At 34.8% G+C, this 16,081-nt stretch overlaps 1 protein-coding gene across 2 annotated transcripts in view; it reads right to left on the reverse strand.

Moving 5' to 3' along the window:
- CEP85L (centrosomal protein 85 like) overlaps window positions 1-16,081 on the reverse strand; it is a 124,664-nt gene that overhangs the window by 44,138 nt on the left and 64,445 nt on the right. For both annotated transcript variants that reach the window (XM_056125071.1, XM_056125070.1), the window contains exons 4-5: window positions 12,778-12,899; window positions 9,372-9,489 (exon numbers count right to left, since the gene is read on the reverse strand). In XM_056125071.1, coding sequence (XP_055981046.1) covers window positions 9,372-9,489; window positions 12,778-12,899 — 240 coding nt within the window. The remainder of the gene's footprint in view (window positions 1-9,371; window positions 9,490-12,777; window positions 12,900-16,081) is intronic.

Raw genomic sequence — 16,081 nt, forward strand, 5'->3', positions numbered from 1 at the left:
TTCTCTCTATAACTGAGGGGGTGAGACTGGAATACACACAGGGGTGACTGAAACGAATGGCAACCTTTGGTCAGTTGGGGTGAGGAGGCAGCTCTTGGCCAGGGAACACACGCATCATGCTCCCACATTTTGAACTCTTGGGAATGAACAAACGTGTTGTTTCTATAAACAGGCTATAAAAATTCAAGTAAAATCTCTCCCTAGTGAAGTGGTACCCTACTGGTAGGCATGGTATTGGAACAATGTATGCATGCAACTATTATAGTTTTATAAATAATGGTACTTTAATAAAAATGGGGCAATTAAAGAAGGGTTTTCTATTTTCTCCAACAGCATTACAATTTAGAAAGAAAAATTAAGAAATATAAATATTTCCACAAATTAAAGTAAGTGTAATGAAATGCCAACAATGCAACACAAAAGTAAAAGACTATTTTTCTGTTATTTAACAAATATTTAGTGAGCATATAATTTAACAGTTACTATATCAAGGTCCCACCAGTTTAAAGAAGTGTCATATATTTTACAAAAGGCAATGCAAACTTTATAAGTACTAAGATAGAAATATGTGTAGCAACCATGAAGAGACGAGACTACACACACACACACACATACACACACACATCACAATATAATAAAGTAGTTAAAGAAATATGAAGTAAAAAGTTCTGGAGAAAGTGCTGGAGTCAGAAGTAACATGAACAATCAAGATTCACCTTTCCATGAAGTTTTATGAGGCAAAAACAAATACCAACCTAAAATTCTGTATCCTTTGAAAGTCTTATTCAAAAGTGAAGGAAAACTAAAGAAAAATAAAAACCATAGGTGCTTGCCTATAGATTCATTGAGAGAAATGTTAGGCAAAGTTCTTCAAAATAAGAGAAATTATGTATGTCAGAAACTAAGTTTACATATAGAAATAAGGAACGTAGAAGTAAAGTACATCAGAGAAGGTACAAGTGAAAAGAAAAAAACTTTTAAAAGTTTTTTTTTTCACTCTATTGTGAGTAGAGATTGCTAGGGATCAAAGCAGGCCCTCACACACACAAAGCAGGCATTATATCACTATGGTACATCCTCATCTCCTATTTTTTTTAAATTTATTTAAGAGATAAGCAATTTTTTCTAAACAAAAATAGCTAGTGTATACAACTCTGTGCATGTGCTAATGTACAAGTGAAATGAATGACAGCAATGATGTAATGAAGAGGAGGAAAGGTTTAGTAGTATTTTATTATTATAAGGTAAACTACACATTAAACATAGTATTATATACATATAAACTTTAATTGTAAACATATATTGCTAACTCTTGGACAACCACTAAAGAAAAAAAATCATTTTATTTTTAACTTTTTATTAAAATCACCATGATTTAAAAAGTTGTTCATTATACAGTTGCTTCAAGCATTTAGTGTTCCAACACTGCCAGTGTGACTTTCTCTCCACCAATATCCTCAATTTCAGCCTTCCCCTTTAGGCACATAAAAAATTTACTCTATGTTGCTTATTTCAACAAAACTTAAAGAAAAAAATAAGTGTAACCTATATTCAAAGAAAAGAGAAAAAATATTATTATATAAAATGTGTAACAAAAAAAAACATGTAACTAATGGCGCTGGGGAGATAGTACAGAAAGGCACTTGCCTTCCTGCTGTTGACCTAGACCATCAGATTCTCCAAGCACCACCAGGAGTGACTGCTGAACACAGAGCCCAGAGTAAGCCTTGAGAACTATTAGATACGGCACCAAAAATAAAAGGGTAAAGGCCCTCCCGTTGATCGTCGATTTGCTCGAGCGGGCCCAGTAACGTCTCCATTGGAGACTTTGTTGTTACTGTCTCTGGCATATCCCAAAACAACAAATGCACAATTAAAATTGCAAAAGGAAGAAAAGACATGAGACACAAAACCAGGTGAAAAACAAAATCAACAGCAAAAAAAAAAAATAAAATGTTGGTATCATACAACTGTATCGTAATCACTGTAAATATGTCTGGTCTAAACACAATAAAGGGAAGAGACTGTCAAGAGTTGATCCAAAAGCATGACCCCAATTAATTATATACTTCCCACCAGAAACACTTTAAATATAGATACATATAGATTAAAATTAAGTAGGTGGGAAAGGATGTATCATTCAAACACTAATTAAAAGAAAGCATGATGGCCATGGAGATGGTTCAATTGGGAGAACATGTCTAGCATGTGCAAAGCCTTTTGTTTATTCCCTAAGTATGGCCCAGGTGGCTCCTGAGTACTCATTATAATTTCATTTGCCATTTCTTTAAGTTTCTCTTAGTAAACAATATGAAATAAATTTATTTGACTGCCATGGGGGGCAGGCTGGAGATTACAGATACCTAGGGACACTGATGGTGAGATGGGAATTGCAACATTGTATACCTGAAACAATTATATTATGAACAGCTTTGTAAAATCATACTAACTTAATAACATAAATAAAAATTAAATAACTGGTTTAAAAAATGAAATGTCACAGTAATTCCAAAATCTGGGGGGAAATGATAAGATAAAATTAAAATATGTTAAAATAAAATTTTAAAATCCTAATAAGAATTTCAAACTACCAGAGAAAAAAATGATAAGACCTTCCAGGAGAAACAGAGAAGCCCACCGGAATAGCTTAAGGCTTCAATAGTCCGCATATGGAAGGACAGATCCATCAAACAGAAAATCACTAAGAATAGTTGAAAATCAGTTGAACTCAATAGACCACCAATCAGCTGGATATAATTGCCATCTACAAACTGCACATTCTTTTCAAGCTCACATGAACCATTCACCAAGACAAACTCATTCTGGTCACAAAACAAATATCTTATTGTATTTAAAACTAAGAAACATTATGGAATATAAACATAGCTCCTCAAACCATAATAGAATTACATTAGAAATCAATAGAAAGGTAGTTGAAAATTCCAGCACAAAGCTTAAATAATACTCATCAAAATAACATACTGGTTGAAAGAGATGTCTTAAAAACCTCTTAAGTATTTTAAACAAATTAAAAGGAAAACAATACATTTTCAAAAGTATGGGGTTTTCTAATAGTGATTAGAGGGAATGTTTTATATGAGGTACATGTATACATGTATTGGAAAACACAAAAAACAAAATCAGTTAAACTTCCATTTTAGAGAATTAGACAGAGTAAGCAGTACATAAAGTAGGTAAATGATAATTGTAGAAATCAATAAAAGCAGAAAATCAAGAGAAAAAATCAATAAAATCAAAAGCTAGTTCTTGAAGAGGTAAATAAATAAAATCAATGACACTTTAGATAATCAAAGAAAAAATACACAAATTTATAACACAAAAGTATCAAAAGTAAACGCAAGAATCATTACAAATCCCACTGAGTAAAAAAGATAATAAAGAAATATGAACTTCCTTTGCACATGAACTTGATAAAATACATGAAATAGACTATCCTATCCTATGTAGAAATATACAATGTGTCAAACTCAGAAAACAAATGTATTTGATGTGTTGGTGGGGACATGGAAAGAAAAGAACACTCATTCACTGCTAGTAGTACAATTATCTGGTTGACCTTCTTTGGAACTGGGTTAGAGATTTGACAAAAACTTAAGAATGGAGCTTCTATTTTATTCTGTGATTCTATTGTGCTATCACTAAAGAAACACAGAAAGGGATTAGACAATCCCAAATGAAAACAAAACTGATATATGGGTAACAGAATTATAACTTTATGACTCCAAACCGGAAGAAGAATTCCTTGGGAAAAAAGTGTAGGGATCTTGACACTGGTGGTGAATACAATATAGCATTATTGCAAGTAAAAATCAATTATATCAGTATTATTGTAAACAATGATATTTTAATAAAAACTAATTTAGAAAAAAGAAATACATATACACAAATATATGTAGAAAAATGTATATGTAAAATATTACACATATGTATACATATACATGTAAGTGTAATATTAAGTGTAATACATGTATATAATATATATGTGTGTGTGGTCTGGACCGACAGCACAGCAGGTAGGGTGTTTGCCTCAGATGCAGCCAACCCAGGTTCGATTCCTTTGCCCCTCTTGGAGAGCCCGGCAAGCTACCAGAGAGTATTCTGCCCGCATAGCAAAGCCTGGCAAGCTACCCATGACATATTCCATATGCCAAAAACAATAACAACAAGTCTCACAATGTAAACGTTACTGGTGCCCACTTAAGCAAATTGATGAACAACGAGAGGACAGTGCTACAGTTATATACCTATATATATATTGGTTTAGGGAGCCACACCTGGTGATGCTCATGGCTTACTCCTGGCTGTGCACAGGACAACTTCTGGCAGGCTCAGGGGACCATATGGGGTTCTGGGGATCAAACTAAGGTCAGCTGTTGGAGTTCTCCTCACACAACCCCTTGAACATTAGAGGTTGTTGGGCCTACAGGGAGTTCCCAGGTCCCAACTTCTCTGGAAACCGGCAGTTGCCAGGGAAATCTGAGATATCTAAGAATGACATAGATTAATTGGCCATGATTTGCTGGCAGCAGATGGCTCAAGACGTGGGAAACAGACATCTTTGGGTATCAGCAATAGCAATACTTCAACTTTGCTTCTCCTTTAGAACAGCAAGGACAGTGCTCCAGCAATTTCCTCCTAGTCATAACAATACCCTGCCTCCCTCTGCCACCTGCTCTTTAGTGCACATAAGCATATTTCCTCAGCTTCTACTTAACCATTATTTTTTCTAATAAACTTTGCCATATAACTACGAGTCTATGGCCTGTGTGTGTGGTTATGTCTTGGCCATGCTGTGCATATGAATCTGAGCACCCGATGTCCTAGACTGATGGATCATTTCTTCATTCCTGGGGTCCTCATAGTTATGAAATAACTACAGTCATCCACAAGCAAAGCAAGTGTCTTTACCTCCTGTACTATCTTTCTGACCCCAGAAGAAGACCGTAAATATGCATTATAACCTAAGAACTTGGTATTAGAAAAAAAATGAAGGAACAAGAAAAAAATTATACAGATAGGAAAATGAGAAAATGAAAAGAAAATAAGATGTGTCAATTAAGATTTGTAAGAATGATTATTGTTTCTTTGGCCTTTCCAAGGCTCACAAGAATATGGAAGAAGGCAGCATCTTTCTATCTATTAAAAAGAGAAAAAATGGCCAGAGAGGGGGAAAAGTACTTGCCTTGCATACAGACAGCACCACAAGGTCCCTGGACGCTACCAGGAGCAAAATCCAAGCATAGAGCCAGGAGTAGCCCCAAAGCCAAAGCATGCACAGTGTGAGTCACCCCCCCAAAAAAAAAGAAAATAATAAATTACACTTGAAATTATATCTTAAGACTAAATATATGGGTCAACCTGTGCCTGCGGGATGAGTGCATCAGCAGCCTGATGGTGCCTTCAGACTTCCAGATACGCCAAAATTGCTGCTTTGCCTTTGGCCAGACCCCAACAACTTGGGACAAAGTTTACCAAGAAATTAAATGGTCAAAAGTTAGGTATGTGGGAGCCATGCCCACAAATCACCTCTGACTCAGTTATACAAGCTCATTTATAGGCCTTATTTCAGAAACCCATAAATCTTGAAAGAGATCAAAAGCTAAAGTTAGGGCCAGCTGCACGACATAATGTGGGAGAGCGGGTACACCCTGCAGGACATATGCCAATAGTTTATTTCTCTGGAAAAGATGGAAACAAGAACCATGATCCAGAGACACACAAAAGAATCTCCAAACCAACCAGCTCGCTGCAGAGATGCCTCCGGACTTCAAGCCAGGTTCACTTCACCAGGGTGCCTCAGGCGAAGGCAGGCATCATCCCTCCACCTGCCCCATAAAAACTCCAACTTTCAGATCCCAATGAGAAATACAGATACACAGGTTCAGTAATGATAAAAATCCAGGCCTCAAGGGATAGGGGATGGGCCCATCCTTCTCATCCCCCCTGTCCCCATGGGACCCTGGAAGTCATGCCCATAAACTGCCTCCCGCTGCTACTTAAGGTCCTTAATGGCCATGATACAGAGACACACAAAAGAATTTCTGAACAGAGCAGCTTGCTGCAGAGATGCCTTCAGACTTTAAGCCAGGCTGACTTCACTGGGGTGCCTCAGATGGGAACAGGCATTGTCCCTCCACCTGCCCCCTAAAAACCCCAGTGGCCACCAATCTCCAGAACCCAATGAGAAATGCAGGTACGCAGGTTCAGTGATGGCAAACTCTGGTCCTTCTCATCCTCCGTCCCCATGGGACCCTGGATATCATGCCCACAACCTTCCTCTGGCTGCTACTTGATATCCTTAATGGGCCATGATCAAGAGACACACAAAGAAATCTCCTAACTGAGCAGCTTGCTACAGAGATTTCTCCAGACCCTAATTATCTAAAATTTTAGAATTCCAGGAGGGACATCTTATGTTATTCATAACAAGCAATACAAAAAAGAGTACGGGGGAGATTGTCTGCCATCGAGGCAGAGGGAGGGATTGGATGGGTAGGATTACTGGGGACTTTGATGGTGGAAGATGTGCACTGGTGGAGGGTTGGGTGATCAATCATTGTATGACTGAAACTCAAACATGAAAGCTTTGTAACTGTATCATGGTGATTAATAATAATAAATGAAATAAAATTAACATTCTGAATTTAAAAAAAAGTATGTGGAGTTCATGCTCAATTCAATCAGCTTAATCAATGGCTGAATAAATACCAGTACTCCTACAGTAAACAAAAGACTAAAGATAAATACCATTATTTGTCAAATCTGATCCAAATAATAGTTTTTTCTTCTTTAGAAGTAAACACTGTAAAGATAATATGGAAAAGCATACAAATAAAATTTTTACTCTTAATAATGGTTAATAACTGAGGAAAGTAGTCTCTTCAGTTATACAAATTTCATTGTTATCATCAAAGATCCTATATGTTCATAAGACTGTTCTCTCTTTCTTTGGTGGTGGTGTGCAGGTGGGTCACACCTTTGTGCTATGCTCCTGGCTATGCTCTGAGAGATCACTCCCTAATAAGGAGTGGGACCATATACAGGCTGGATATTGGATTAAACCCAGGTCAGCTGTGTGCAAGTTAACTGAATTACCCTCTGTACCATCTCTCTGGTCTTTGGACTATTAAAATAAAACAAACCTTAGTGACATTTATATTCCTAGAGCTTGGATAGTGCCTTATCCATAGTGTATATAAATTGTGAAAGAATGTTGTAAACAAGTTTACATGTCTGGTCTCTCCTTCTATAATTTAAGATTCATGAAGGGAAGATCTATTCTTCTCACTTCTGACATCAGAATTTAGCACAGTAAATGTTTAATAATCCACTGTTTTGCAGTTTATAAAGTTGGGATTTGTGAAATAATTAGAAATTAGATAAATTAGAAATAATTAGTGAAATTAGAATTTCACTGTCAAAGGTAATAGTCTACCCAATTGCTGTGCTATGTCTGCACATTCTCCTCTCTGTTCCCAAATTTCACTGACTACTTATAAACTTATAAATTAGAGACAGTATAAGAAAAAAGAATGAATTACAAATAGAAATAAAATGACAGCTTGGGAAAAAACTATAAGTATTTTTGAATTATAGACAAAGCTACTTTCCTTTAAACATAAGGGATTCCTTGTAAATAAGCACATAAAAAACCTAATAACAATAAGAACATTAAAATCCACATAAATATTGACATTTCTTAAATATATAAAAGTATAAGTATCAATCATAAGACATATAGATGAAAGCCACATGGAGAACACATGATCTAAAATGAATAACCACATCAACTTTACAACTTAAGGAATTAGAGAAGAATAAACTAAGACCAATGATTTTGGAAGAAACAAAACACTGAAGACTAGAGCAGAGATGAATAGAGAATATGAAAGCAATACAAAAAATTAAAAAGGTTGTTTCTTTGAAAATATCAATAAAAATAATAAGTCTCTAGCAAAATGGACTAAAAAGGAAACTAAAATAAAAAATAAGTCTTACTTTTTAAAATAAATCATAAAGAAATTAAGAATCTAAAGCCTATATAACTATTAGGGAAACTGAATAAGTAATCAAAAATCTTCTAACAAGAGCTGGAGCCATAGTACAGTGGGTAGGGCATTTTCCTTTCACTTAGCCAACCAGAGTTTGATCCTGTCACCCCATATGTTACACAGAGCTACCTTGGAGTTATTTCCGAGCTCAGTGCAGACAGGAGTAAGCTCTGAGCACCATTGAGTATGGCCCCCAAACAAAATAAACAAACAAATAAAATCCACCTTGCCCTTAACAGCATCAATTTTACAAGATGAAAGAAGCAATGGAAATAGTTGGTGGTGATAGATGCGTAATATGACACTATTTAACACTAACAAACTGAACACTAACTAACTGGTTAAGATAATAACTTTAATGTTATATGTATATAAACACAGTAATTAAAAATGCTTAATTTCACTACGCTGCCACTTGAAAAAAATTACTTAAAGAAGAGAAAAAATCTTCAATTTTCATAATAAGTTTAGTTAACTAGATTACAGATTGAAAAGTGGGTGAGGGAGGAAGGGTCTTATATACACTGTTGCCAGGAGATAAAGACTGGACAGAGCTCTCATGTAAAGCAATTTGACAGAATCAACTGCCAAATCATACTAAACATAGTACCTTAGAAAACTCAACTAACAAAATTCCTTGTATATAAAGCAAAATAAGGTTTATAAAAAAACATTCTTCACAAAAAAATTCATACTAACCCCAAACAAAATAGAAGCCAAACTGATGAGACATGTTAACTCCACAAAACAGGAAATCAAGCAACTAAGTAAAGAGATGCTGCTTGTGCAATGATATGGAATAATCACTATATTGTATATAATTATATATCTAACATAAAGTTAAAAAGGTGCTTGATAATGTATATAACTTGATACTCTTTGTAAAACTATGGGGATAAAATGCATTTATATCTGCTTTGCTATATGCATCAACTCTAGAGGGATATACTAGAACCTTTTATCTCATTTTTCACTTTGAGTCAAACTGTCAGTAGTCAGGGGTAACTCTCAGTTTGGTGCTCAATATTTTTCCTGGTAGTGCTCAGGGATATAGTGCCAGGGACAGAACCTGGGACTTCCACATTCAAACTGTGCACTCCACCCTTTGAGCCATCTCCCCTCCCCTATATGAGAAACTATTAACAGCAGTTCCTATATGTATGAGGGAAGGGCTTGAATTTTTGGACATCTTTTACTACACAAATGAAATTAAGAGTCATGCAAATAAATTATTTTAAAATGCCATATTCTTACAAGATGATTGTTTATTAATAAAAAAACTATTCTCTGAAATCTTACCTGAAAACTAGCCACAAAAGAATCCTCACAATTTACATAATGTCCTAACATGGCATGTTGTGCCCGTAATTCATTATCCCTTATCCTCTCATGTAGGTGAGTAATCTGCTGCTTCTGCCTACAAAACACAAATGAGGCCAAATTATAAATATATCCAAGTCAAGAGAAAGACAAATACCAAATGATCTCATAAAGAAACAAAAGCAAGGAAAAATGACAATGTCCAGTGAAAATAAACCATGAGATATTAACCAAAGAACTAAAGTTACCAAGTGGATTTAAAGAATGGAGAGGCAGAGGCATTGGTTCAGTAGATTGCTGTGCAGAAACACTGGCTCTCAGGCAATGGACATGGTATGCCTCCAAATATTAAAATATTCCATAAATATTTACTGTCTGGGATGGAGCGATAGCACAGTGGGTTGGGCGTTAGCCTTGCATGCAGCCAACATGGCCAACCCGAGTTCGATTCCTCCGCCCCTCTTGGAGAGCCCAGAAAGCTACCGAGAGTATCTTGCCTGCACGGCAAAGCCTGGCAAGCTACCCAAACACAGTAACAAGTTTCACAATGTTACTGGGCCCGCTCGAACAAATCAATGAACAACGGGAGAATAGTGATAGTGATTTACTGTCTTAAACATTTATTACAATATGCTTCATATGTCTATACAATTATTTAAACTATACTTTTCTAAAAGATTAGTGAAAAAATCACTGAGAATTTATAAAAATAAAAAAAATAGATCTTAAAATTCCTGATAGAAAGTTTTAAAAAAATCATAGTACTAAATATATAGAATAAGAGTATATTCATTATATAGAGAATCTGTAATTTTATACAATTGTCTTTTGTAAAATAACTTTTACTAATAAAGTAAGGATTTGCTTTCTTCTTGTTATAGAACAAAATGAATATTTGTAATGCCTTAACCTTAAAATAATTGTTTCCATTTACACAAATTCTGTTCAACAGAATCACTGAAGTTCTTAAGAATCTCACTGTCAAAGATAATAGTCTACCCAATTGCTGTGCTATGTCTGCACATTCTCCTCTCTACAACATCCCAAATTTCACCGACTACTTATAAACTTCACTGATTATGAAGAACTCAGTGACAAATTTGAATCTTGAGATAACTGTGACATTTGAGTAGTATAATCTCATTTTGAACAAACTGAGGTTCAAAGCTTTCCTCTTCAGCTTATAGCATAATTTAATCAACTTGTAACAGCTTTCTGAATATGTACTTCAAATATGTAAGATACATTTGAAAACTGTTACATGTCATATGCCAATGCTAAGAGCTTTCTATATATATTTCTGGGAATAGTTTCTATAGCATGATTTATTTACAGAGCAATAAAGTATCAAGTTAAAATAAATTCATAAAATTAAGTTTACTTAGGATCTGAGTATGAGTATATTTGAAAAAATACTCCTATTATCCTCCTCCCTACAACATATATGTTTCACTGAAATATGATTTTGTTATTCCTACTATTCAGAGGTGAAACTTACTAACCATACAACCTACAAAATGTAATACATTTTGAGTGAGGTATTAGTTCTAAACATAAGCCTCAATTTATCTCATCATGTGTTATTTTCTCTTAGAACTTAACTACCATATGTACAAACCCAGGCTAGTGTGCTAGGGCATGAGACACCACATGGAATATAAGCCATGCCTAATCACCACTGGGGGGCCCCACTCCACCCCCCCCACACCCAAAAAAACCCCAAAAGCAAAGAAAATTATATTTCTCAGAAATGATATAATAAATTTTGTATTTTGCAATTACTCTTTGTGATGCATCCGTATTTGTGTAAATATATATAAATGTACATATATTATAAACAAATACCCAATACATAGATTAACTTACATGTGTCTGTTTTGTACAATTTTTGTGTAATGTTATTTAATATCTATATTGTATTTCACTTGAGGCAAATTCTATAAAATTGAGAAATAATTTTGTTCTCTTTAAAAATCAGTTCTTTCTTAAATATCCTCTTTATAAAGCCTTATAAGCCAGTATTGCCTCAAAAATTAGAACCAAGAAAATTGCTGTCTATAAGCTGACAAAAAATTCCAGATAATAAATATCTATTGTTCATAATAGTTAGACTATTGTTATTACAGTTAGATTGACAGCTATTAATTTGTATCTGATAGAATGGAGTGGTTAAAAAAATAAAGTAAATTTATTCTGATTTAGGAAGTACATCTACAGTAATAAAACCCTGAAGATTTGTAAATATTAATTTCACAAATGTACAGTTTTACGTGTTTACAGTTTAAGTATTTAAGTGTTTGAAATACTACTCACTGAATATACAAACTTCATTTGAACTAGAAATATAAAATCTATAAGTATCTTTTATGTAATGCCAAAACTATTTTCTACACTAGCTATTCTTGATAGTATGAAACTATCAAGAATTAAGCACATACTAGATGCCAGGCTCTGTTTGAGATGTTAGGAACATAGAGGGGAAAAAAGGAAGTCCAAAACTCCAGTTTATATTCCAGCAGATTTTTACTAATAAGGATACACGTCTAAGATGACTATTTTGATATTTCCACTACTTAATATCCTAGAAAGCTTGAATTAGAATTTAATTTTAAAACTTGGGGAGGGGGGAATCACACCTCATAGTACACAGGATCTCAACGAGCTTGATTTTCAGGATTTCTCCAGATGCATTTGGGGAACCAAGCCATGCCTGGGATCAAACCTGGTCTTTCTGCATGCAAAGCATGTGCCTTAGCCCTCTAAACTGTCTCTCTGACCCCAGAATTTAAATTTAAAGCTATAAAGCTTTAATTTAATGGCAACTAATTAGCAATTAGCAATATGTACCCTAAAAATGAGAAAGAGCTTTCAAAAAAAATATTCCAAGGTGAATGAGAAGAGAGTAGAAAATAGCTTGATTAACTAACTTACCAACTGCTGTGATTCTTAAAAGAACTGGAATTGAAAGAGACAGGCATGCGACATAAATATATTAGTTAGGTTCTATTTTTTTTAATTTTTTAATTTTGTTTGGGGGCAATGTTGAGGGTTACTCCCAGAGATGCTCAGGTGGCCACACAGTGCTGGGATCAAACCTCCTGCCTGCAAAGAATAAACTCAGCCCACTGAGCTATCTCTCCAGCCCTCAGTGGTTCTATTTCTTAAATGTAAAGTAGTAGGTATGAATAAATTTGCTGTATTGATCTGTACTTTCATATGTCTAAAATGTTTGATGATTATACTGGGAATATTAGTGGAGGGAAATGGACACTGGTGAAGGAATTGGTGCTCAAGCATTCTTCTGAAACTCAATCATGAATGACTTTGCAACTCTGTAATCCACGAGATTCAATAAATTAATTTAAAAAAAGAAAAACAGATTTACCGGTCAATTACAATTTCCTTCTGTCTCAGAAGTCCTTCTTTTATTTTCAGCACTGATTCCCACTTACTGAAATCCTGATAGCCAGTAGATGGATAACACTGACGAGTTGATCCAGTCAAAACCTGCACAAACATTTTATGCTATTAGTATATAAAAGTGTCTATAAGAAATATTCCTTTACCATCTGCTATTTTACTAATATTTCAATTCTAAAGTAGTCTTAAAAATGAGAAAGAGTTGCTAAAAATCACACTTGGGAATATAACTTGAATTTTATATGTCTTAAAGTAAAGTGAAAAACTGATGAAAGCAAAATGCTTAATCTATTTTGTTTTAATAACATAAGATCTTTTCTCATTACCTTGAAGGAGTTATAGAAAGAGTAGATTAATAAACTAAAAGATTAATCATTCCAAGAAAGGAGTACAATAAAAGAATGTACCACAGCTAGACAAACATTACTGGAATAATTGCCAAAACACAAAACTTTCTCATTATTAATATGGAATAAATTTAACATTTGGATTCATCTGCAGTCCTACAATAGATATTTGGAGACATTCTTAGGACTGAGAGGATGATTCTATGAAGTAATTTTTAAAATTCAACTTCTAAATTTTGAAAGTTCTCAAGATGCTCCCCAAAACAAACCAGCAGTGAGGCAGACTTCAAAAATTTTTCCATGTCAAAAAAAAAATTCTAGGAAAAACACTAGCTTCATGAGAGAGACAAGACAGAAATGGAAATCACCTCTGAAAAGACACTTACATATAAGTATCATCCTTTAAAACCATCTCCACGGAAAGATAAAATCAGTGGAAAAGGAAGAATTTAAATTATCTAACCTTGTAACTGAGCTTCCCTTTCTTCCCATATTGCTCTACTAGTAATTTTAAAAAGACATCTAAGAACACTTGTATCTCCCCCATGTGTTCTGGAAATATACGGATTATTAATAAATTTTTCTTGTCAAAATAATTTTTATCTTATCAGAAAAGCCTACAAAGACTAATAAACAAATATTTGCTCATAATAACCATAAACTGGGATTTATCCTGTGCCCACTGATAAACTGTCATATCCATTAAATTTAATACTATTAATAAACAATAGTTACAAACAACAATATAAATACCCAAAAGTATTATGCAAAGTGAAATCAAACACAAAAGGTCACATACTGTCTGATTCTATTTATACAGCATCTAGAAAGAACACAGTTATAAAGAGAGAAATCAAATCAGACGTTGTAGGCTGTACAATGATGCAAACTGTTCATTTTTACTTATTTGTGGGGATTCCTTGGGTCACACCCGCAGTGCTAAAGGGCTATTCCCAGCTATGTGCTTGAGAGAGAATACCCCCTGCACTGCCCCATCAGTGCTTAGAGGACCCTGTGGTCCCATGATGGAACCAGAGTCAGCAGTCTGCAAGGTAAATGCCTTAATTCCTGTTCTCTCTATGGACCTTCATTTTTAAAGGTTGTATATTATTATATATACGTCAATAATGCTTACTTACATGCAATTAACCAAGGTTTGATCCCCAGCATCACATATATTCCCCCAAGCATCACCAGGAATGATCCCTGAGCACAGAATCAAAAGCAATGCCTGATCACAACTACATGTGGCCCAAAAACAAAGGAGGGAAAGGAACGAGGAAGAAGAGGAGGAAGAGGAGGAGAAGGAGGAGGAGGAGGAGGAGGAGGAGGAGGAGGAGGAGGAGGAGGAGGAAGAAGAAGAAAAAGAGTAATCTACAAACCAAAGACTTGTGACTTTTATGCATAGAGACCCCAACCATCCAAATTTATAGACCCTTAAGGTTCCTACAAGCATCTCACTGAAAACAAATACCAAACTGCTTTTTAATAATCAAATAAGAGTTATGAGTATCTACAATAAGGCTATTTAGAACAATCCCAAATATGTGCTACTTAGATGATACCCAGATGCTATAAGAGTTGCCAGATTATGTCACTCAATGGTCAAACATGTTTCTAAAATAAGCTTACTATATTGTAGCTGAAAATAGTTCAAAATTCTTTGGCATTAGCCTGGACAAATAGTTAAATTTAGATAACCTAGTGCTACCACACTTAACTGAAATACAACCTCTGCAATTCTTCAACTTTGTTATCGCTCCTTCACTTGCCTTTGTTTCTGAACACATTCATCACTCACAACATGTCAAATTGCACAACAAATCCTCCTCAATTTCTGGAATAGTTTATCTAAAGACTTACAAATACATTTTGGTATAAATGTACCTTATCTGAAAATAGATTCACATGCTCAATAATGAAAATGAAAATAAACTACAAATTATGTAAGATTTTAAAATGCTTTTAATTTACCATAAAAGAAATGTTGGCTCAGAGTACAAAAAAAACCCTGTACATTAAAATAAATATTGCATCCTATATGCTATTACTAAAGTAACTATTTAGCAAAGACTATATTTCTTAATTAAGCCCATGTAAGTATTTAAGAAGTGTATTACTATAATTTTTTCTTAACAAAATAAAAAATTATAAATCTTATAAAAATGCCATCTATAATTTATTCAGGGTGATCCATTATATATTGGTTTGAGTTGAACAGCAGGTAAGGTAGCCTTGCACACAGCCAACTGAGTTCAATCTCTGGTACCCCATTATGGCTTCCCAAGTACTAACAGAGGTGATCTGTGAGTGCAGAGCCAAGAAAGCCCAGAGCACAGCTGGGTGCGGCCCCCAAACAAAAAGGAACTATGTTTTTAAAGCTAAAAAATTTGTGCCCAAGACATAATATAGTGAATAATGCACCAGTCTTGCATGAGACCAACCTGGATTTGATCCCCAGAACATATGTGGTTCCCCCAACACCTGACAGGAGTGACCCCTGAGTAGAGCCAGGAGTAACCTCTGAGCATTGTTGGGTATGCCCAAATACCCCCTCCCCAAAGTCCTTTAATTTTTGTTTATCATTAATGTGTTACATAATTTTACCCTCTAGCCAGAGCTTCTTAAATTTTTGTCCGCTCATGGTCCCTTTTCATCCTAGAAAAGCAACACAGTGAACACTGCCAGAAACTTTCGGGCACATAAAGGTGCTCGACTTAGAATTTTCTCTATGGACAAGAAACCTTTAAAAATGTTTGTTACCATCCTCCATATTCAATTAATTCATGGGGTTGTGATTCAAGATTTAAGAAGCTAGGTGCTAAACAATTATATTTGTACTGACTTAATCCTTTGGGGGGAGGAAGTGTTGTGAGTCTGTGCTAGTTAATATTAAGTCCTCATTTTGAATTGCATAACTCC

This window comes from Sorex fumeus, unplaced genomic scaffold (assembly GCF_029834395.1).
Source record: "Sorex fumeus unplaced genomic scaffold, SorFum_2.1 ptg000054l, whole genome shotgun sequence".
Classification (NCBI taxonomy): domain Eukaryota; kingdom Metazoa; phylum Chordata; class Mammalia; order Eulipotyphla; family Soricidae; genus Sorex; species Sorex fumeus.